General features: G+C 35.2%; 1 protein-coding gene across 4 annotated transcripts in view; it reads left to right on the top strand.

Annotated features, from left to right (window-relative positions):
• The window catches only part of PPP4R4 (protein phosphatase 4 regulatory subunit 4), a 233,038-nt gene extending 208,741 nt beyond the window's left edge, over positions 1–24,297 (top strand). For all 4 annotated transcript variants that reach the window (XM_058292201.2, XM_071213717.1, XM_071213718.1 and 1 more), the window contains 6 exons: positions 2,152–2,221; positions 2,657–2,740; positions 3,037–3,130; positions 4,172–4,242; positions 16,582–16,726; positions 22,551–24,297. In XM_058292201.2, the coding sequence (XP_058148184.1) occupies positions 2,152–2,221; positions 2,657–2,740; positions 3,037–3,130; positions 4,172–4,242; positions 16,582–16,726; positions 22,551–22,575 (489 nt within the window). In that variant the 3' untranslated portion in view covers positions 22,576–24,297. The remainder of the gene's footprint in view (positions 1–2,151; positions 2,222–2,656; positions 2,741–3,036; positions 3,131–4,171; positions 4,243–16,581; positions 16,727–22,550) is intronic.
• Positions 24,298–25,438: the final 1,141 nt, after the last annotated feature.

Below are 25,438 nucleotides of genomic sequence, written 5' to 3'. Positions count from 1 at the left end.
CCCACTGCTTCTGAGTTCAGTGTTAGAAACCCACGGTTTTACCTTGAGGAAGCATTAATTTTGTTGCAGTCTCTCCAGATCGATGTCCAGACACCTCCTGCCTTGTAGGTTCCCAAAATAGCCCACTCTGGCAGGATTCGGTCATCATTCAGCCCATCCTTTGCAGGAGAGATGACGATGGTGTATTACTTGGATGCCATCTTGCCCCTTCCTCTTTCCTCTTGAGGCTTTGTGGGCCCAGCTTCTTTCTATCTCACCTGTAGGCTGGAGGTCTTGTTTCTTTAAGGGCTCAGCTGCTTTTCTTCTCTTCACAAGGTCAGCTGTAAACTATCAGGCAAATGGCTCATCTCTTCCTGGGTCTTCAGGATCAAAGTTCATTCCTCTTCCATGTCTGCGGAGCTCTCTTCCTCTGTGTATTTCTTCCCTTCCTTCTTCATTGAGATTTATATATCCCACCAAGGGACTCAATGCTACATGCCCTAATGACCTGGTTGAATCAAAGCCCTAATATTTATTTAATCAAGTAAATATGAAGCCTTTGGATTTAAGTCAACAAAAGTTATCATGCCCAGAAGAGCAGACCAGTTTACAAGCATAATATTTCTTTTTGGAATTCATACATATAATAATATCAAACTGCCACATGTCCCCATTCTCTCTTTACTTCTAGGTCTTTTAATTACACATATGTTAGGCCTTTTAATGTTTCCCATGGGTCCATGAGGATTTGTTCTTTTTAATTTTATTTTACTTTCTTTTATTTTATTATTTTGTTATTTTATTTTTAATTTAATTTTAATTTAATTTATTTTATTTTTTTGAGGTACTGGGGGCCAGGGATTGAACTGGGATCTCATATGTGGGAAGCTGGTGCTCAACCGCTGTGCCACACCAGCTTCCTTGATTTGTTTTTTTCATTTGTTTTCCTTGTTGTTTGTCTTTGTTTTTTCAGGAGGTACCAAGAACCAAACCTAGAACCTCCCATGTGGGAGTGGGCGCCCAACTTGCCTGAGCCACATCTGCTCCCTGTTCTTTATTATTTTAATATCTTCCTCCTCAAATTGAATTATTTCTGATGATGTATTTTCAATGTCACCAACTCTTTCCACTGTCATTTCCATTCTGCTCTTGAGCCTATCCAGTGAATTTCCCCCCAAATAATTGTATTTTTCACTTTAAAATTTCTGTTTGATTCTTTTAAAAATATGTTTCTTATTTTTCACCTGAGAATTATGGCCCTGTGATATTAAAACAGTAGGTGGTAATCCTTTGCAAACCATGGTACATCATTTTGTCAGTCTTGTAAGACAAAAATTGGAGTTCAGGATTACCAAGTGGTAGAAGCTGTAGAGAGTACAGCAAGCTCTCAAAAACATTTAGGACTGAATGGCCTAAAACCAAAATAAAAAGTAAATAGAAATACATCCTCAGATGATCCTAGTATTAGCAGACAAGGGCTTCATGATAACTGATTAATATGATCAAGATAATGACAGAAATGATGGAGAAAATAGATTATTCTGCTGTTAAGCCAGTAATTTATGTGTTTTATTTTCAGCTTTAGAATTTCTTTTTGGTTCTTCTTTATGAAGTTCAAATCTCTGAGGAAATTCTTAATGTCATCTGTTTTCTCCATCTTTTTTCTTTATTTTCCAGGTATGCTTGAAAAGAACTGCACTCCAGTTGTTATGTGCATTCTTATATACATATCATTTAGGTCACCTTTGTTCAGACCTTGATATCGTCTCTCTTTTTTTTTTTTGTCTACTTGTTCTATTGGCATATATGACTTCTGGGTTTTGGTAATGTTTTTTTTTCCTTGATCTGGAGCTGGTTATGCAGATATATTCGTTTTGTGAAAAATCATTAAACTGTACATGTATAATTTTGCACTTTTCTGTATGTATATTATCCTTCAATTAAGTATTTACAAAAAATATCCAATAAACCATTTTCTAGTCTCTCAATCTTCTTAAAGAAAAATATCATTTTGCCACTTAACAGTCATATTGAAATGACCAATAGTAACAAATGTTTTGCTGACAATCTTTAAATACTTTCAAGAAAATAAAGGCTCACTATAGCATTGGTACCAAATTCATTGTTTTAACTCCACAAAACTTTAATGCTAAGATAATGTTTTAATAACAGGAACAATTAGAGAAAGAGAAGCAACAGAATGATGGAAGACCTCTGAGTGATAAAATCTTTGAAAAGAAACGTAAGTAGTTTTCCTATGCCTTCACCTCAGTTACACAATTGATGCTGCTTCCTGGCATTTTAAAAAGACCATGCCAAGTTTTAACTTTATATATTCAATTGCTTTGCTTTCTTTCATTTTGTTAAAAGTTGTTTTGGGAAATTGTCTGTTTAATGTGTGCAGATGTTAGGAATTCATAAATAAATGATGGAAATCAGTGGGAAGGTTCAGATCCTACAAAAGGAAATCTTGAAATTGTTTTGTGACAGTAATAAGGTTGTTAAATTTATCACTGAGTAACAAAGACTGAAATATGCAAGTAAGAATATTTGAAAAAATAATGAATGCTACTTAACCAAAGATAACGATCCATATTCTCTATATTTACTTGTATATTTATGGAAATTAACAAGGATTCAGAAGAAATTATATAACTTAAAACACACTTTATTTTAGGTAAAGAAACTAAGACACCAACACCTCTGCCCAAGAGCATCCCTGTTTCTGTTTCTGGATCCTCTTCTGCCACCCCATCAACAAGTAAGAGATAACTTCTTTTTATGACTCATTCTTTCCATTTATAAAGATTAATTTCAGACAATCACTCTATTAGATGAGATGTATTGTTCTAAAGCACCTTTTGATTTTTATTGTTAGTGTTTTGGTAGTTCTTAGTGGATAGTATAGCTAAGATACACCAATCAGCTCAAACTAAGAAAAGAAAGCTAGACCCATCTGTTTTGCTGAAAATGTTGGTAGTTTGGAATGGGATGGAAATTGGAGCAGGCAAGATGAATTAAAAATTGTGTTTTCCTTATTTCTACTTATTACTCTAGGCAAAGAAATCAAGAAATCCAAACTGATTCGAAGCCAGTCTTTTAATAATCAAGCTTTTCACGCAAAATATGGCAACTTAGACAAGGGCACTAGGTATGTTCTTTTAGCTATTTACTTTTCAATTTTTAAAAATTTTATGGTTACACATCTTTATTTAAGGGAAATATATATGTTATTATGGAAAAATTAATTTTATGTTTTTATTAGGTCAATTTTTCAGTGTTTTTCAGAAAAGAATGTTACATTAAAAAACAGAAGTCTAAATATTTGTATAAGAATAGGTATACTGGCATTCTAGGAAGAATACTTCCATGACACTATTTAGTAGTATCACAGCATCCATGTTTGAGATTTTGAAGAAGGTGATACTATGTCACCTATGATACTCAACTTCTAAATGGGTGTAGACATACCTAAGCCATTTAATAAATAAATACATTTGCTCTTAATATTGTTTCTGTCTATAAAGAAGCCATTAGCATGTTCTTATGGCAACAGAACTCCCTTGACAAGAGATGAATGTCTGGTTTCCCTTCAATCTGGAAGATAAAATTGCAAACAATTAAGATTTGCTAAGAATAAGCATAAATTAAATGACTGTAATTTTATATACATTGTACGCATGCAATATATAATAGCTGAATATCAATTAAAAATGAAAGTAATTTTAAGAAAACAAATTATTTTAAAAGTATTCGTCTATCAAGATAAATAACATTTGAAGGAAAACAACACATTTTTTCTTTTAATAAAGGTAATCTATTCCAGGTTTTTAGCTATTTGGGGACATTTTCAGTATCTTTATCTAGAATTCCTAGCCAATAGAGTTATCTAAAGATTAACAATTGGTGAGAAATAAAGTTAAGTTGTTTCCGAGAATACTTACCCATAGCACTTGTCTTAACTGAGTATTAGAAGATGCAAAGGTGTCAGAAAATGTTTTTAGTTTATAGACAAAGTAAGTGTTGTGAGCCATGGCATGTAAAAAATAAACGAAAAATAAAAGCAAACATGTTTCATTAGAAATAGAGTTAAGCATTTTTTTAAAAAGATGAAAACAGATCAAAGTACTAAATAACTGTGAATGAAAGAAGCATGCTCTTGGATTTTAAACTAAATCATGTTCTTTTCTAGTAAAAGTTCTACACCAGGATATACACCTTCTGTCTCAGGGTTAGCAAAGACTTCTATGATTTCCCTAACTGGTAAGTGGCAATATCAGCTCTTTATAAACAAAGACACAAAGTCTTTAACAAAATTTTAGTGGTATGAATCTAGCAATATGTAAAAATGATAATACATCTATGGTGAAGTGGGATTTATTCCAGGAATGCAAAGGTGGTTTAACATTGAAAAAGCAGTCTAAGTAATTCACATATTAACAGAATAAAAGCAGTAAAGCATACAATCATCTCATACAAAAAGGAAAGGTGTTTGATAGAATTTACCACTATTTTATGTCATAAACTTACTAAACCAGAAATAAAAGGGAACTCCTTCAATCATATAGAGGGAATCTACAAAGAAATATAAAACTAATGTTATGCTTAATGAAGAAAGATGGAATGCTTCTCCATAAGATCTTCCTTTGCTATTTTAATTCGTATTTGTACTAGCACTCCTAGCCAGTGCAATAAAGCAAGAAAAAGAAATAAAAGGCAAGCAGATAAGAATGAAAGAAGAAGTAAAATTGTCTTCATTTTCAGGGAACATAATCATGTACATAGAAATTCCTAGGGAATATACCAAAAGAAAAACAAAAAACAGGCTAGAACTAATAAGTGAATTTAGCAAAATCACAGGATCCAAGATGAATGCTGAATAATCCTTTTTGCATAAATTAACAATGAACAATTGACAATGAAATAGAAAAAAAACAGGAAGACTTCTGGGGAAGATGTCAGAGTAGAAAGCACCAGGACTAAGTCCTTTAACCAAAACAACTATTAAACAGGCAGATATTGTCTGAAACCACTGTTTTGTAACTGTGGAAACCAGAAGAACACTGTATAGCATCCAAGGAAGGAGGAGAGGAAGAGGCTGATAAATACAGTAAAGAATAGTAAATAGCTCTCTCTGTGCAGCAGCTACCAGCAACCCTTCCCCATACTAATGACAGGCCATCGTGGGATCCAGTCCCTGCCTAATTCACTGGTGACAGGAAGTAAAAATCCTCTTCCCCAAGAACAGGGGTGGGCATGACTGATCACTATTAACGGCTTTTGATTAGTGAATTTGGATCACTGGGGATCCAGCTCTGAGGACAGCTATAGTTTTAACCTGCCCTTGACAAAGGTGGTGGTCACTGTTGTTTCAACCCACCCTGGACAGAGATGGAGGCAGTATAGATTTAAAGATGCAGTGATTAATTAATACTACAATTATAAAAATGTGCTATCATCATTTGTAATAAATGTTCCACACCAATGCAAGGTGTTGGTGGTGGAGTGGTATATGGAAAACCTGTATTTTATGTGTGATTTTTCTGTAAACCCACAGCTTCTCTAATAAAGGGGAAAAAATGCAGCACTTCCTCAGGGCTGCAGGGGATAGTTAACTGAAGGGCTGCATTTGCTGGGCAGGCCAGTAAAGCTTGGCTTTGGAGCCATAGGTGAAGCTCTTGGTGCCTTTGCTGATCCCCTTTGCAGGACACTTTGGTCTGCCCCCATTCATGAGTCCCTGGCCCTGTTTTGGCTCAGAAAGAATGATTTGGAAAAATTTTCTCTGGTGTGCTCCTTCTCCCAGAATTTGTCCTCCAAGCAAAAGCAGCTTGAGACAATGAAAAGAGTATTAAAAACTATAGCAGTGGATAGCCTGGGACAAAGTCCTGTTGGCTTCAAATACCAGGAGAGGTTGTTCTGACTCTTGTGGAACAGTGGGGACAACAAAACTCCTGTAAACAGGGGAACTCCAAAACAACTAACATACAAAAATGCAGGACAAGACAGAGGCATAGAAAAACAGGGGAAACTTTCTCCTTGTGCAGACCTTCCTGTTAAGACGGTTGAAACTCAAAAAAATCTCTGACTTATCCCCAGCTGGTCACAAACCAAGAAACAGACAACTCAGGGAGTAAATCACAGGATTAACATTTTAAAATATTAAAATTTCCAGTGTGTGACAAAGGAATATAAGACAACTCAAAAAAAAAAAAAAACACAATAGGAAATGAAATTATGTCTCATCCAACATAAAAGGATAAAAGTACAGAAAACACCAATGAAGAAGATGAGAACGTGGACATACCAAACAAAACCTTTAAAAAATTACCTTAAAAATGCTCAGGGAGATGAAGGAAAATACAGAGAAAGAACTGAAGAATATCAGGGAAACAATTAATAAGCAATGGAAAAGTCTAAGTAAAGAGATAGAAATTTTATAAAAAGGAACCAAACAGAACTACTGGAGTTTTGAAGACCATAGTAACTGAAATGAATACTGACCAGGAGGGTTTCAAGAGAAGATTGGAGCTAGCACAAGAAAGAATCAAGAGAAGACACTTGTAATAAGTCAGTCTGAGGAGCAAAGAGGAAAAAGAAATATTAAAAGTGAAAATAGTCTAAGATACCTCTGTGCCACCATCAAGTGCACCAATATACACACTATAGGAATCCCAGAAGAAGAAAGAGAGAAAGGGGCAGAAGGAATAGTCAAAGAAATAATCACAGAGAACTTCCCAAACTGAGCAAAAGATGTGAATATGCACATCCAAGAAGCTCAGAGAACACCAAACAGGATAAACATGAAGAAAAATTTTGTATTTTTCTTGATCACACTGTCATATACAAAGGACAAGGAGAGAGTTCTGAAAGCTGCAAGAGAAAAAGCAATATGTTATGTACAAGGGATTCTCAAAGAGATTGAGTGCCAGCTTCTCATCAGAAACTATGGAAGCAAGAAGGCAGTGGTTTGAAATGCTTAAAATATTGAGAGAGTTTTTCTTTCAAAATGAGGGGAAGATTAAGACATTCTCAGCTAAACAAGAGTCATCACCTCTTTCAGGCAATTCTGAAGGGTTTTCATCAGACTAAAAGGAAAGGACCCTAGATAGTGGTTCAAACAGCATAAAGAAATAAAGACCTGCAGTAAAGGTAACCATTTGGGTAATTATAAATACCAGTATTATTGTATTATAATGTTTGGTATGTAACTCCACTTTTTCCTATGGTGCTAAAATGCAAATGCATAAAAAATAATGATAAACCTATGTTTTTGGACATACAATGTGCAAAGATATAAATGGTAACAAGTACCAAAAAGGTGGAGACAGAGGGATATAGGAAAAGTATATGTGCATGCCATTACAGTTAAGTTGGTATCAAGTCAAATATAATAGTTATATATTTAGGATGTTAAATTTTAATCCCCTAGTAACCACAAGGAAAATAGATGAAAATTATATCCAGATAGAAATGACAACTAAAACACACACAAAAAGCAAATGAATATAGAAGCTGACATTAACAGAAGTGAGGGACAAAGAAAGGTATAAGACTTACCAAGGCTAAATAGCAAAAATGGTAGAAGGAAGTTCTGTATTATTACTAGTGATTTTAACTGTAAATGAATTAAACTTCCAGGCAAAAGGTAGAGATTGGCAGAATGGATTAAAAAGCATGACCTAACTATATGCTGTCTGTAAGAGTTTTACCTTAAATTCAAAGATACAGTAGGTTGAGTGTGAAAGGATGGGAAAAAAAACAAACCATGTCAGTAGTAACCAAAAGAATGCTGGGACAGCTAAACTAATATGAGATAAAACAGACTTTAAGCCAAAAACAGTTGTAAGGGACAAAGGTGGTCATTATATATTGATAAAGGGGTTAATTGAACAGAAGAGATAATAATTATAATATATATATATATATATATATATATATATATATATATATATATATATATAATGGCAGATCCCCAAAATATATGAAGTAAATATTGATAAATTTGAAAAGAGAGACAGTTGTACATAAACAGTAGAAGACTACAATATAGCACTTTCAATAACAGGTAAAACATCTACATAAGATCATAAGGAAGTAGAACACCTGAACAATACTAAAACCCAAATAGTATAATTGACATATATATTACACTTCAACCAACAGAAGCAGAATATATTCTTCTCTATCCCACATGGGTCATTCTCATATGTTAGGAAGCAAAACAAGTCTCAATAAATTTTAAAAAACTGAAGTCATACTGTGAATCTTCTCTGACCACAATGGAATGAAGCTATAATTCAGTAACAGAGGGAGAAATGGAAAATTCACAAACACGTGGAAATTAAACACATACTCTTAAACATCATTTAAAGAGGAAATCAGAAATGAAATTAGAAAATATCTTTAGGTGAATGAAAATGAAAATATTACATACCAAAACTTATGGGATGCCATGAAGGCAGTGCTGAGAGGGAAATTTGTAGTTTTAATTGCTTACCTTAAAAAATAAGAAAGACTTCAAACCAGAGACCTAACTTCAACACTGGAAGTTCCCAGTGCCTCTGAAAAAAACAAAAAACACAAGCAAAAAAAACAAAAAACAAGTCAGGTTAAGCTGATGTGGCTCATTGGTTGAATGCTGGCTTCCCACATTTGAGCTCCCAGGTTCAATTCCAAAAAGCCAAACCAAAACAAACAAATAAAAACAAAACCAGAAGAATGAGTAAAAGAGGAACAAACTAAAACTTAAGCAAGCAGAAGGAAGGAAATAACAAAGATCAGAGTAGAGATAAATGAAATAGAAAACATACAAACAAAAAAAAAACAATAGAATCAATAAAACTAAAAGTTGTTACTTTGATAAGATCAATAAAATTGACAAACCTTTAGGTAGACTGATGAAGAAAAAAAGAGAGAAGATAAAATATAGAAAATCAGAGATGAAAAGGGGGACATCAATGTGATCCCACTGAAATAAAAATGGTCTATTATGAAAACTCTGAACAACTGTATGCCAATATATTAGGTAGCCTAGAGGAAATGTACAAATTTTTAGGAACATATGAACTACCTACATTGACTCAAGAAGATATAAAAGATCTCAACAAACCAATTACTAGTAAAGAGATTGAATCCACTAATCAAAAACCTCCTAACAAAGAAAAGCATAGGACCAGATATCTTCACAGGTGAATTCTACCAAACATTCCAAGAAAACTTAATTCCAGTTATGCTCAAACTCCTCCAAAAAATTGGAAAGGAGAGAATACTCTGTGAGGCCAGCATGACTCTCATACCAAAGCCAGATAAAGATACCAAAAGAAAAGAAAACTAGAGACAAATATCTCCAATAAATGCAGATGCAAAAACCCTCAGCAAAATACTAGCAAACTGAATCCAGCAGTATATTAAAGAAGTTATACATCACGATCAAGTGGGATTTATTCCTGGTATTCAAGGTTGGTGTAACATAAGAAAATCAATTATGTATATACACTGCATTAACAGAATGAAGGAAAAAACCCACAAGATCATCTTAATTAGTGCAGAAAAGGCATTTGGACAAAATATAGCACACATTCTTGATAAAAACACTTAGAACACTAGGAATAGAAGGAAACTTCCTCAATATGATAAATGGCATATATGAAAAGCCCACAGGTATCAGCCTACTTAATGGTGGAAGATTGAAAGCTTTCCCTCTAAGATCAGGAGAACATGACAAGGATGCCCATTGTCACCACTGTTATTCAACACTGTACTGGAAGTTCTTGCAAAGCAATTAGGCAAGAAAAAGAAATAAAAGGCATCCAAGTTGGAAAGGATATTTTCAAATGATATGATTTTATGTATAGAAAATCCTGAAAAATTCACAAAAAAGCTAATAAACAAATTTATGAAAATGGTGGGTTACAAGGTCAGTACCCAAAAATCAGTAGTGTTTCTATACACAAGCAATGAACAATTCGAAGAAGAAATCAAGAAAAAATTTCATTCACAATAGCAAATGAAAGTATCAAATATCTAGGAATAAATCTAACCAAAGATGTAAAGGACTTGTACACAGAAAACTAAAAAACATTGCTAAAACAAAGTAAGGAATACCTATATAAATGGAAGGACATTCTGTGTTCATGGATTAGAAGACCAAATATCCTTAAGATGCCAATACTACCCAAAGCAATCTGTAGATTCAGTGCAATCCCAATAAAAATTCCAACAACCTTCTTTGCATAAATGGAAAGTCAATCCTCACATTTATATGGAAGGGTAAGCGGCCCCAAATAGCTAAAGCCATCCTGAAAAAGAAGAATGAAGTTGAAGGACTCACACTTCTTGATCTTAAAGCTTATTACAAAACCACAGTAATCAATACAGCATGGTGCTGGCACAAAGTCAGGCATATAGACCAATAGAATTAAATTGAGAGCTCAGAAATGAATTCTCACATTTATGGCCAAGTGAATTTTGACAAGGTAGCAAAGACCACTCAATTGGGAAAGAATAGTCTCTTCAACAAGTGATGCTGGGAAAACTAGATATCCATATGCAAAAGAATTTATAAGGATCCCTGTCTCACACCATATACAAAAGTCAACTCAAAATGGTCAAAGACCTCAATATAAGAGCAAACACTGTAAAGCTCCTAGGAGAAAACATAGGGGAGCATATGTGAGGCGATGGTTTCTTAGATTTTACACCCAAAGCAAAAGCAGCAAAAGAAAAAAATAGATAAATGGGACATTATCAAAATCAAATATTTTCTGTCACAAAGGACTTTCTCATGAAAGTAAAATGACAACCAATATAATAGGAGAAAATATTTGGAAACTGCATATCTGATAAAGGTTTAATACCTAGAATGTATAAAGAAATCTTTCAACTTAACAACAGAAAGACAACCCAATTAAAAATTGGGCAAAAGACTTCTTGCTCAGACATCTTTCCAAAGAAGATACATAAATGCCCAAAAAGCACATGAAAATATGCTCAACATAAATAGCCATCAGGAAATGCAGTTAAAAACCATAATATAGCATTTTGCAACCATTAGAATGTCTGCTATATTAAAAACAAAAATGAGAAATAGTATTTGTTGGGGAGGATGTGGAGAAATAGGAACATCCATTCATTGTTGGTGGCAATGTAAAACGGTGTAGTCACTGTGGAAAAATTTGGCAGTTCCTCAGAAAGCTAAGATTAGAACTACCATATGACCCAGCAATCCCACTGCTAGGTATATATCCAAAAGAATTGGAAGTAGGTACTCAAACAGATATTTGCACACCAGTGTATATAGTGGTATTATTCACAATTGCCAAAAGATGGGAGCAACCCAAGTGTCCACGAACTGATGAATGGGTAAATAAAAGTGGTATATACATATATGGAGTATTATTCCAACATTTAAAGGAATGAAGTCCTGATATATGCAATGAAATGCATGAACACAGAAGGCATCATGTTGAGTGAAATAAGCCTAACAAAAGAACAAATATTGTATAATTTTACCATTTTGAAGCAATTGGAATAAGCAAGCTCATAGAGTCAGAATCTAGAATCTAGGTCACTAGGGGATAGGGTTGGGATAGGAAATGGGCAGTTAAGACTCAACATGTGCACTGTCCCTATTTGGAATGATGGAATGTTTTGAGAATGGATGGTAGTGATTGTAGCACAACATTGTGAGTGCAATTAACAATGCTGGAATATATATCTGAATATGACTAAAAGGAGAAATGAGAGTGTATATATGGTAACAGAAAAAAAGAAAATTTAAAGTCCATGGAACTACACTATACCAACAGTGAACCCTAAATTAAACCATTGAGTTTAATTCATAGTACAAATATTAAAATGTTCTTTCATCATGTGTAACAAATGTTCCACACCAGTGCAAGGTATTGGTGGTACAGTGGTATATGGGAATCCTGTATTTTGTGTGTGATTTGTTCTGTAAATCCACAACTTCTCTAATAATGAATATATATAAAAGAACAACACCCCAGTAGCAACAAGCCCTAGTACCCAGATGTCAGATTTGAAATCCAAGGAACCAAGGTTCATTGGAAAAATGGCTGATTTTAGAACTGGGGCAGGAAATATACAAGATATACCTGGTACATCTTGTAATGCCAGAAAGAAAGGAAGCGCTTAAAGAATAAACAAACATAGCATGGGTGTATAAAAAAGGGACACAAAAACCAACTGACAAACACCCAATGGCCAAAGCTAGAACAATTTGAGCAACAAAAAATAAGGTAGCATTGGATTATAACCTAAAGTACAAAATAAATATGCATGAATCCATACCTACGTAAATAAATGGTTGAATAAATAAATAGAGAAGAGACTAATTTGCCTTGCAGAAGAATTCCAAATACTTTATGTAGCTCCTCTGTCCTCTAGGAAAAGAAGCTTAAATCCCAACTCCTTAAGTGACTTCCTTTCAGAGAGTACCATATGGGGAAGAATTTTAAAAATTCTACAGCAGTGAAACCTGACAAACACCACTTCTGCTAGGTAATAAAGGTCAATATCAATAGTAATAAATTATGTTGATAGAATGTATGCTTGATCTCATGTGATGAGAATGTCACTTTACCTCTGTGGTCTTCCTCCCCAAAACCCATATCCCCAGTCTAATCATGAGAAAACATCAGATTAATGCCATTAGAATGGAATCCTACAAAATACCTGACCAATACTCCTCAAAACCCCAAAGGTCATCAACAAGAAAAGTCTTTGAGAAACTGCTACCACCATCAGGAGCCTAAGGAGACAGGATGACTAAATGTTATATGGTATCCTGGATGGGATCCTGAAACAGAAAAAGATATTCGTAAAAACTAAGAAGATCTGAATAAAGTATAGGTTTTAATTAATACTAATGTATCATTTTTAAACAAATCAATTTTATTGATACATATTAATAAAGCATACAATTCATCCAAAGTGTACAATCCTAATGTATCTTTATTGATTCACTAATTGTAAAATATATAGCATACTAGTGTAAGATTTAATAAAGGAAACTGGGTAAGGGGGTATATAAGGAACTTCTGCTCTTTGGAAGATAGCATTAAGAAAGTAAAAAGGCGGAACACAGATTGGAAGAAAATAATCATAATACCTGTATCTGACAAAGGACTTGTAACCAGAATATATAAAGAAGTTTTTAAGGGCTAGTAATAAGAAGATAACTTCTTTTTTAAAAGAAGATAACTTTTTTTAATATGTTCAAAAGGTTTAATATGTTCAAAAGGTTTGAACATATACTTTACAAAAGAAAATATACAAATAATATATGAAAAGGTGTTTAACATCACTTATAGTTAGGGTAATGCAAAATTAAAATAAAGAGAAAAATAAACACAAGGAGATACCATACATTCTCACTAGAATGTCTAAAATTAAAAAGTCAATACCAAATATTGGTGTTTTAGTTTCTTAGGCTGCTCAATGCAAATTCCATAAAATGGTTTGGTTTAAACAATGGGAATTTACTTGCTAACAGTTAGAGTCCAGGAAAATGTCCAATTCAAGGTTTCATCAAAGTGATGCTTTCTTTCTGAAGACCAGCTGCCAGTGATCCTTGGTTTTTCTGCCACTTGACAAGACACATGGCAACAACTCCTGGTCTCTTCCTTCTCTTCTGGGTTCTGCTTTAGCTTCTTGCTTCCTATGGCTCTCTCTGCCTCTGTATTCATTCTGTTACTAAAGAACTCCGGTAATAAGATTAAGACACATCCTGAATGAGGTGGGTCACACCTTTACTGAAGTAACCTCATCAAAAGGTCCTGCTTACAATGTTCCATACACAGAGGAATGGATTAAATTTAACATGTTTTTCTGGAGTACATACAGCTTCTAACTACCAGACTATACCCTCTGGCCCCCAAACAGATATTTTCTTTCTATAGGCAAAATACATTCATTCTGTCACAATATTCCAAAAGCCTTAAGTCATTAAGTCATAAAACAATGCTAAGTACAAAGTCTTATCAAAATCGGTTTTGGTTATTGTCTCTCCTGGGACACAGTTGTCCTCCCTTTGTGGACTTGTGAAACCTAGAGAACAAATTATCTGCTTCTGATTTACAATGAAGGGGCAAGCATAGGATAAACATTTCCATTCCCACAAGGAAAAAATAAAAGTAAAACAGAGGTCATGGGCCCCAAACAATACCAAAACCCAGTATGGCATACTCCATTAGATTTCAAAGTCTAAGAGTCATCTATGGAACAATGTTTTGTCTTCTAGGTCTGATGGAGCAGCAGCCCCATCCCTTCCCAGTGCTTGCAGAGTGAACTTGTGCTCCCCAAACATGGGTGAAGTCTCCACCCTCTTTTAGATTTGGGGTGGCAGCCAGACTCTCTGCAATCCAAGGCACAGCTTGAACCATCTCAGAATACTGGGGTGGTGGCCGCACTCTCCGCAATCTCCTGGGCATATGCTCCAGACTCCCTGCAGACTGGGGTGTCAGCACTCTTCCTGAACAACAGGGTCAAAGGCTTAAGCTCTCCAAGTTCTGGAAAGGCAGACTTCCCCTTTCCACAGACAAGTGGGCCCGCTCGCGCTCTTGGCCTGAGAAGGTGACCTCAGTCCAGACCTCGGCTTCTATGATCCTGCCCTTGAAATGATTTTTTCTTCAATCTGTTTCTTTTCTGTCCCTTTTAATCCAGGCTAACAGTGGTTCCATTAACACAGATCTTAAAAAAAACAAACAAAACCTTTCCAGTGTTCACAGGGATCCAAATCATCAGACAAAAGAATTTTCCACAAATTTTCCCTGAATGACTGTATTTCTGATCCTGACTTCCAAGTAAATTGCTGACTGGTTCTATCTTCAGTTAAACCCTCTCATGGAGGGTTTATCCTCTGGGGACTTGCTTTCCAGAAGTTAAGAATTTTCAAAAGCCTCAATTATTGAATCCTTTTGGCCCAGGAGTTCTCAGCTTATCCCTTTCTTCTCTCATTTTAATATAAACTGCAAGGAGAAACCAGGCTGCACTTTGCACATTTAGTTTGGAAATATCCTCAGCTAAATATCCAAGTTCATCACTCTCAAAGTCTGCCATCCATCTGACATCAGAACTCAATTTCACAGCTTTCTTGCCACTTTAAAACAAGGGTCACCTTTCCTCCAGTTTCCAATCACACATTCATCATTTTCTTTAAGTTCTCATCGGAAGTAACTTTAGCATCCGTATTTCTACCAATAGTCTCTTCAGAGCAATCGAGGCCTTTTCTATCAAGTGACTCACAATTTTTCCAGCCTCTACTCATCACCCAATTCCAAAGCCTTTTTCACATTTTTCGTATTTGCAGTAGTGACACCCTACTCTCCTGGTAGGAAAATCTGTTTTAGTTTCCTAAGTTGTATAAAGCTAATACCATAAAATGGTTCAACTTAAAAAAATGGGAACTTATTCGCTAATGGTTAGGGTCCTGAAAAATGTCCAAATCATGGCATCATCAAGGCAATGCTTTCTTCCTAAAGGCTCCTTTGGCACATGATAAGGCACATGGTTGTAACACCTGGTCCCTTCCTTTTCTTCTGAGTTCTATTTCAGCTACTTGCTTCCTGTGGTGTAGTTTCTCTCTCTCTCCCTTTCTCTCTTTCTCTGTTTTTGTATTCATTCTGTTTCTCCAGTAAGTGGATTAAGACCTATCCTGAATGAGGTAGGTCACACCTTAACTGATATAACCTCATCAAAAAATCTTCTTTACAAGGGTCCACACCAACAGGAATGGATTAAATGTAAGAACATGTTTTTCTGGATACGTATAGCTTCAAACTGTCACAGTTGGACAGGATGTGAAACAAACACCTGAAACTCTCATACGTTGCTGGTGGAAATGCAGACTTGTATAACCACTTTGGAGAACCATTTGGCATTTACTTCTAAAGTTATATGTACAGTAACCATATGGCCCAGCACTTTCATTCGTAGCATTTATCAAAGAGAAATGAAAACATATGTCTTAAAACAGACTTGTACACAAATGTTCATAGAAACTTTATTTGTAATAGTCAAATACTGGAAATAGTCCAAATGTCTGTCAATAGGAGAATGGATAAACAAATTTTGGTATATCCATATAATGGAATTCTATGCAACAGTATAAAGGAATGAAGTATTGGTATATAGAACAATATGGATGAATCTCAATCATGCTGAATGACAGAAGACATGAAAATACAAGAGTACATACTGTAGCATATATACTCTTTTATGTAATTATATTAAATGATAGAAAATGCAATGTCATCTATAGTTATAGGAAGCAAATGTAAACTCATCTACAATTACAGGAAGCTTGGAAACAGGGAGGAGGAGGAGGAGGGATTACAGTGGGGCATGAGGAAAGTTTTGGTCATAAAGGATGTGTTCATTGTCTTGATTGTGGTGATGGCTGCATGGGCATACACATACATGAAAAATTACCATACCATACACTTTAAATTTGTGCTGTTTATTATATATAAATTATACCTTGATCAATTAAAAGTCAACTATCATTGACCTTTTCTTTTATTAGGTTAACACCTTTCTTAATGCATTCAATATGTCTGTCTATACATGTATTACTTTCAGACGAATCATTCAGGACTCGTAATGCCAGTAGTGTTCCGACTTCCTATTCTAATACTCCCTTACCAAGCACCTCCCGTGGTATAAGTAACTCAGTTGATCCAAAGAACAGTGGAAGCAAAGATTCACAACCACGGAAAGCTACCTTGTAAGTAATCAAGTGACATACTACTATTCTAATTGTTCTATTCTTTTTCGCACTGTAGACTTCTTCCTACTTGAATACTTTCCAAAGAATAGAATGGGTCTGTAATGAGGAAATATTGTAAGTTAAGAGAGATTATTATCATGGAATTCAGTGAGGCTAGATATTTTATATCAAATCATTTATACATGTCCCAGGCATTGTAACCTTAATAAATCTCTTTCTTTCTCTCTCTCTCTGTCTCTCACAGACACACACACATTTAAATGTCTCCCAATAATATCTGAAATCTATTTTTCTGTGAAATGTTTGGATTCAGGGAATGTATCTCTTATAAACGTTGGGTATAATTTTGCACCCCTTTGAACAACTATCTTAAGGATATGGTATTTAATCACTCAGCACTCAGAAAAAGGGGTACAATTGATGTCATTTAAGAAATATTACTCAAGGATAAAATCCAGAGTTGCAGGTCCAATAAATGGGAGAATTCTATAGATTATACTTGTGCTTTGCAGTCAAGGATATAAGGACCTTTATGTTCTTTTTCCCCCACAATTCCTTTTAGTGTGCTATTTGTATCTTGTTTGAATTGTTGAGACCCCTTTTTCTTTTAGCCTAAATATTTAGGAAAGTAGTACCATAAAAATCACCATGATGAGAGACCACAGCAATGTAGAAATGATTCAACCAAAATGCTCAAACTATAGTTTCAGATTTACTCTTTGATATAGAATACCTGAAACTTCTAATCAGAATAGAATTTAAATAGGATTCAGGTTTTTAAAAAAATCTATTTCATTTAATTCATGGACATTTCCTAATACAGTTTCTTAAATGCATCCTTGTGAAACTCCATGCCGGGCTTTTTAAAGGAACTGACCTATATTGTTATTTATTCTTTTTTTTTTTTAAGATTTATTTATTTATTCCACCCCCACCTCCACTGCTTGTACTCGATGTCTGCTCTCTGTGTCCATTCGCTGTGTGTTCTTTTGTGTCCACTTGTCTTCTGTTTAGGGGGAACTGGAAACCAATCCCGGGACCTTCCAACATGGGAGAGATGCACTCAATCACCGGAGCCACCCCAGCTTCCTGTTTTTTTTGTCTCTCATGTCTCTTCTCTGTTCATCTTGTTGAGCCATCTCTCCACACCTCACAGGCAGGCTTACTTTTTTACCAGGAAGCCCTGGAACCCTCCATATGGTAGATGGGAGCCCAACTTGATCCACATCTGCTTTCCTGTAATTTATTCTTTTTTTTTTTTTTTAATTTTTTTATTTTTTATTGACTTTGTAATAATATTACATTAAAAATATATATGTGAGGTCCCATTCAACCCCATCCCCCCACCCCCCCTCTCCCCCCCCAACAACACTCGTTCCCATCATCATGACACATCCATTGGATTTTGTAAGTACATCTTTGGGCACCTCTGCACCTCATATACATTGGTTCACATCATAGCCCATACTCTCCTCCATTCCATCCAGTGGGCCCTGTGAGGATTTACAATGTCCGGTGATTGCCTCTGAAGTACCATCCAGGGCAGCTCCATGTCCCAAAGACGCCTCCACCTCTCATCTCTTCCTGCCTTTCCCCATACCCTTCGTCCACTATGTCCACGTTTCCCATTCCAATGCCACCTCTTCTATGTGGACATTGGATTGGTTGTGTCCATTGCACCTCTATGTCAAGAGGAGGGTCAGATTCCACCTGGATGCTGGATGCAATCCTCCCATTTTCAGTTGTAATCACTCTAGGCTCCATGGTGTGGTGGTTGTCCTTCTTCAACTCCATCTTAGCTGAGTGTGGTAAGTCCAATAAATCAGATTGTAGGTGCTAGAGTCTGTTGAGGCTCAGGATCTGGCTATCACATTGTCAGTCCAGAGATTCAAATCCCCTAAATATATCTTAAACCCCAACATTAACTGCACCTCCAGCACATTGGCATGAAAGTCTTATGAAGGGAGATCCCATCTGAGTCCAGATTCATCACACATAAACACCATTTCCAAAGAGGGGCCATCTGCCCTGGTAGTTAACCCCATCGGCCATGACCATAACTCCCGTGGGTATCTTTAGCCCTCAAAGGAACCAATATCTGGGGGTTGTATCTGCTTTATCTGTCTCTCTGACTCTGCTCAGTTGTGCATGAGGGAAAACCTTCTGCCAGCCTCCAGACTCTTTTTTAGAAACTCGTAGCCATATAAACTCATTTCTCCTTTCCATTTCCCCCTTACTCCTGTAATTTATTCTTATTCCCAACTTCATTCAAAATTTAGAAACAAATATGTTGACTGGATCTTGTCTTAGTTGTCCAAGCTACTCTGATAAATACCACACAACGGGTTGCTTAAACAACAATTTATTGGCTCACAATTTTGAGGCTAGAAGAAATCCAAAATCAAGAGAGTGGCAAGGCTTGTTTTCTCCCCAAAGACTATATAGCATCTCCCCAAAGACTAAGGCTGCCAGCAGTCCTTAGGCCTCCTTGGTTTGTACATCTGCCTTCCATCACATGGTGAAGTCCTTTCCTTTATCCTTCTGTTACTTCTGAATTATCTTTATAAATTTCCAGTAATCCAGAGTTAGGAAGACCCACCCTGTTTAGGTTGGCCACATCTTAACTAAAAATAACATCTTCAAAAGATCCTATTTATAATAGGTTCATGCCCACAGACTTGTGGATCAAGATTAAGAACATATTTGGGGGATGGGGGGGTGTATATAATTCAACCTACCACAGTCTGCTTTCTGGATCCCAAAAAGATATCTTCTTCCCGCTTGCAAAATACATGCACTCATCCCAATATCCCAAAGCCTTAAATCATTTTAGTAACAACTCTAAATACAAAATCAAAATGAGTTATGGGTGTGGTCTGTCATGGGGCAAAGTTCTTCTCTGGACCTGTGAAACCTAGAAAACAAGTTATCTGCTTCCAAAATACAGTAGTGGGACAGCCATAGGATAGACATTCCCTTTCCAGAAGGGAGAAAGTGAAAGGAAAACAGATCACAGGTTCCAAACGAATTTAGGACTCAGCAAGGCAAACTACATTACATCTGAGAGTCATTTGTGGGTTAATGCTCTGTCCTCTAGCCTTTCTGGAGTGGCAGCTCCTCCCTTTCCAAGTGTGGGGGCAGCAGCCATTCTCTCCCCAAATGCGGCCTCCTAAGCCCTACCTTCTCTGAGAACTGCCACATACCAGCCTCAGACACCCAGAAAACCAGGGCATAGATCCCACCTTTCCTGAGCATGGGGATATCTGCTAAACATTTCCTGCCCTTGAAGTCATTTTTACTTCAGTTTGTCTCTCCTCTGACCCTTTCCTCATCCAGGCTGGCAGTGCTTCTGCATACACCTAATTTCCTATGTGAAGGGTGGTTAAACTTCCCCCTCATGAGGACCCCTTTAGAAATTTACCTCCCAAGAGCTCAGGGACAGCCCTGTTAGAGCCACTTCAGGCCCTAGTTTCAGAGCATGCTAACTGGATAGGCTGAGAACTTCCCAAGGTGTCCATTGCTGGGTTCCTTTGTGCTTAAAAGGTCTACACTCAGTTTATCTCTCTCCTCTCTCATTTTATTATATATAAGCAGCAAGAGAAAGCAGGCCACCTTCCACACTTGGCTCAGAAATCTCAGTTAAATATCCAAGTTCATCACATACAAGTTCTGCTTTTCATCCAACATCAGAATGTAATTTTGCCAAGTTTCCTGCCACTTTATAATAAGGATGGCTTTTTTCCCACCAGTTTTCAATAACACAATCATCATTTCCTTCTAAGGCATCATGGGAGTGCCTTTAATGTCCATATTTATACTAATATTCTGTTCATGGTGAATTGTTTATTCTCTAAGATGATATGTACTTTCTCTGCAGCTCTTACTTTTTTCTCAGCCCTTACCAGAACATCTTTAAAATCCATATCTCTATGGATAGTCTCTTTACAGCAATCTAGATCTTTTCTGTCGAGGACCTTAATATTCTTCCAGCCTCTACCCAGTACCCAATTCCAAAGCCAGTTCCACATTTTTAGGAATTTGTATTAATAATAATAATAAAACACTTTCTGGTACCAGAAACTGTCTTATTTAACTGAGCTTCTATCACAAATACCACAAACTGGTTTTGGCTGAAACAAGAGGAACTTTTTCCTAAGAGTTTTAAGGCTAAAAGAAGTCCAAAATCAAGATATTGGCAAGTCTTGCTTTCTTCTGGGGTTTATAGCATCTGGTGCTGGCTTCCAGCAATCCTTAGAACTCCTTGGCATGTATATCTGCCTCCCATCACTTGGTGATGCCCTCTACTTTCTCCTGTGACTTCTGGAATCTCTTTATTAAGGCCTCTAGTAATCCAGAGTAAGGTCCATACTGCTTCGGTTTGGCCACACCTTAACCAAAATGACGATTTTCAAAAGCTTCTATTTAACGATGGGTTCATACTCATAGAGGCACAGATTAAGATTAAGAACGTGTGTTAGGGCACATAATTCAAACTACCACAGAGCTCAAGGAAATGTAGGAATATATAAATAAAAAATAATAGTAATAGGAAAGAGTAATATTGATATTTCAGATTGTAGTGTTAATGCAGAGAATACTTTTTAATTTTATTGTTGCATGGATTACTCTTTAAAATAATTATTGTGCTAGTGATTATATTTTGGGAGTTCCATTTAAAGGCACTGAGAGTAGAGGTGGGGCAGGGTGATGATCTGTGGAGAGCACTGGGTGTCATTGTGCACGTCTCTATAATGACAAGAATTGGCTCATGATCCATCCTACAAGATGCCTTCCAGTTATGGCCTCTTGAGATTTTCCCCCTCTATAACCCTGACCCTCTTCTCAAAAGATTTCCCTGGAATCCTTCTAATAAGGAACATATTTAATAACACAAGAATGAAATTAATTTTCTTAAATTATTTTTCTAAATGATATGTACATTAAAAAAATAAAGACCAATAAAGCTTAATATATTTATACCAGTTTACCTATATTTCAAATCACTATCTCTGTTCTTTCATTGTTCAAATATGTTTTTTCTTTTAATAGACTGAATTTTCTCTCTCGATGTGAGTTTATGTGTGTATAATTGGTGATTTTAAAAATGAATCTAGAAACACTCTAAACAAATAACATCAGGTTTTTTCCTTCTTTTCTGAATATTCTAATGAAGAATGCACATTGGTATCCAAGGGGCTTTTTTATTCTAACATTTGACTAGATATACAAATCCAAGCTACATTACCACATAATGTGGTTCTAATTTGGGCTTTCTCATAAATATACACTGCCATGTAGCTGAAATAGGTGATGAATACATTGTTCTTTTTCTGTGAAGTATTATTCAAATTTCAGAGCTATGTCAAATGAAAATGTATCTTTTTAAAAACTAAACTTAGTTTTAGGAAGTAGTATCTCAATTTTTACATCTCAAAAAAATCTTGTCATAAAGATGACACACCTGGTATTTAGGAATGTCAGTCTCTTAAAGAAGTGAAGATATACATCATGTCTTAAATATTTGAAGGCCAGAAAATAGTATATTCAGGCCTGTGTTAATTTCTGGTATGACTATGCAAAATGTAAAATGTGTGAAAAGTTGGATGAGTTAATTTTTTTCCCCAGATTGAAAGTTATAAGTACACGTAGGATTTTTCATAATTAAAGTTAATTCCAAGTAACTTTCAAAGTGTAATTCATTTTTACCCTGAATCAGAATTCTCATATATCATGTTTGTTTTAAGTAGATTATATCTCTATTTCCTTATTTACTTTGTAAACATCATATAGAAAATTTTTTTCTTTCTTCTTTTTTTTAAAGAAAATCCAGAAAATCCAATCCTTAAATCATCTGCTTGATGAAGGAGACAAAACAAAGACAGCTGGAAATGATGAGATTGATGGACAAAAGCTAAAGCAATACCAGGGGCTTTATTTTTAATGAATGGAAAAGAAAGACATAATGACATCTGATGTTCTTAAATTAGATTCCCTAGGAGGTATAATATATAATATAATAATGTGGTTGCAGAATTCCAATGTTATAGTGAGATGTAATGAAAAACAATTTTAGGTATTTGCTTTAACTACTGCTGCAGAAGAGACAAGTTTGCCTTTATTTGTGCAAGGAACCATCTATTTGTTTTCATTTAAAGTTTTAGCATTTAAAAATTGCATAAAAAATCCAAATCAGCTGAAATTGCCTTAGCTAGATAATCATTTGGAACATTACTAGGGAAGTAAGGAAGATACTCCATTTTCTTAGGAATCTCCAAGTTCAATTAATATTGTCATACTGAAAAGGTTACAAACAACTCCCCAATTTATCAGTCCTGTGCTTGTGTTGGCAATGTGTTGTACCTGGACATTCACAAATTTAAATTTGGCAGTGAAAATTCTATGAAGATTCCCAGTAACTTTTAGCTACAAGTACCTGAAAATAATAGACTGATGATTTCCTTTATTTCCTAGAAAATTTATTTTATAAATACTTTGATTACATTTTAGAGAGCATTTCTCTTTACCTAATTTACTTAATTTAAAATGATGAATCTGGTTTGAATCAGCTTCCAAGCTATCATGCTTAAGCTATGTCAACAGCATTTATTTATATTGACACTGATATTTCTTCAAAATTTGCCTGTGGAACATATACCATTCTTAATTTTAAAATGTCAGTTCTTGAGCTCTACTGTATGAAGCTACTGTGAGCTTCTCTATTTCACAATGCAATCAGCATATAACTATATTAATATTAGAAAATATTTGTTTTATAAAATATATTGATGTATGATAAAGATGATCTAATTTGTGAATGCATATGTGTGTGGTTAATTTTTATAATGTGAATAATGAAGAATGGATTTACTTAAAATAAAACATAGGTTAATGAGAAACCTGTGTTTGTGAAAAAAAGTTTTAAATATTTTTCTGCAGTTTTTATTTTGTAATTAAAAGTAAGATATTTCATTTTTAAGTAATGAATGAAAGTAGCATACTGATGGCAACTATAAATTACTCAGGAGATAATTTTTCAGTGTGAGATTTGTTCATGCCATTTATTTTCCCCTTTCCCATCCTTATAACCCATTTTTGGCTATTGTGATTCTTAATGCTCTTCATAAAGGATAATCAGGTAAATGGATTGTCTAACTGTAGGTATAAGAAACTTGACAATATTGGCTAAATGAATTTAGTACTTTTTTGTGGATTTCATTTAACTAATTTAATTATGTCTCCTTCTAGCATAAGTAATGGAATTGAATATATTATAATCTAGGATAGAGTATTGTGGTGCATAATGGGACATGAAACCTGCATCAGTTTTTCTAGTACTTTGATTCATAGTCAGCACTGACTCTTTTTTTTAGCATTATTTTTGTTTCCCCATATACTCCCCACCCCCTCACCCCACTCTCGCATTATTTATTAAAGTAGTCTTATTGAGCTATATTCACAAACCATACAGTCTGCCCAAAGTGTACAATCAGTGAATTTTAGTATTATCAGTGTTGTGCATTCATTACCACAAAAAATTTAGAACAGCTTCACTACTCCAAAAAGAAAAACTCCACACTCCTTAGCACTCACCTCTCAATCTGTCTATACTTCCCCAACCCAACATAACTACTAATCTGATTCCATCTTTATAAATTTATTTATATTTACATTTTATATAAATGGAATTTTATAATATGTAGTGCTTTCCTTTTTTTCACTTAGCATAATTTTTGCCTGACATTAACATCTTGTAACATTAATATACATTTGTTCAGTTTCAGAGAAAAACAGTCTTATATATGCAATATTCCCTAGTTCATATTTCATATGGGGTTTTACTATGCTATACAGTCCATGTTACATTTTTTAGCTTTCCTTCTAATAATATACATGACCTTAGACTTTGCTTTCAGCCAGTCATACCCATATAATAACACTGCTAGTTACAAACAATATGATGTGCTCTCACCATTTTTATTCATTTCCAAAGATTAACAAACAACCTTTTTATCAGTTCTGCACAAATTAAACCTCAGCTTTCCGTTCTCTGACTTCATTCTGTATTCTGGTGACCTATATTCTCTTTATTAACTCCATTAGTTATACAATATATTTAGTTCATAATTGAATATTCATTTTTATCCTTTCATATCCTTTTGTGTCTGGCTTGCTTCACTTAAAATAATGTCCTCCAGGTTTATCCATGTTGTCATATGCTTTATGACTTTATTTCTTCTTACAGCTGCATAATATTTCATCGTGTGTATACACTGGTTTTTTATCCATTCATTAGTTGATGGACACCTGGGTTGTTTCCAACTTTTGGCAATTGTAAACAACACTTCCATGAACATCATTGTACAGACGTCTGTCCATGTCACTGCTCTCAGTTCTTCTGGGTATGTACCCAATAGTGGTATTGCCGGGTCACATGACAAATCTCTTTAGGAACTGCCAAACAGCCCTCCACAGTGGCTGTACCATTCTACATTCCTACCAACAGTGAATAAGTGTTCCTATCCCCTTCCTCTCCAGCTCTTGTAATTCTCTGTCTTTTTAATAATTGTCATTCTAATGGTATGAAACGATATCTCATTGTAGCTTTGATTTGCATTTCCCTAATCACTAGTGAAGTTGAACACTTTTTCATGTGTTTTATGTCATTTGTATTTCTTCTTTAAACAAATGTCTATTCAAGTCTTTTGCCCA

This window comes from Dasypus novemcinctus, chromosome 3 (assembly GCF_030445035.2).
Source record: "Dasypus novemcinctus isolate mDasNov1 chromosome 3, mDasNov1.1.hap2, whole genome shotgun sequence".
Taxonomy (NCBI): Eukaryota; Metazoa; Chordata; class Mammalia; order Cingulata; family Dasypodidae; genus Dasypus; species Dasypus novemcinctus.
This window is presented reverse-complemented; position numbering and strand designations above follow the sequence as displayed.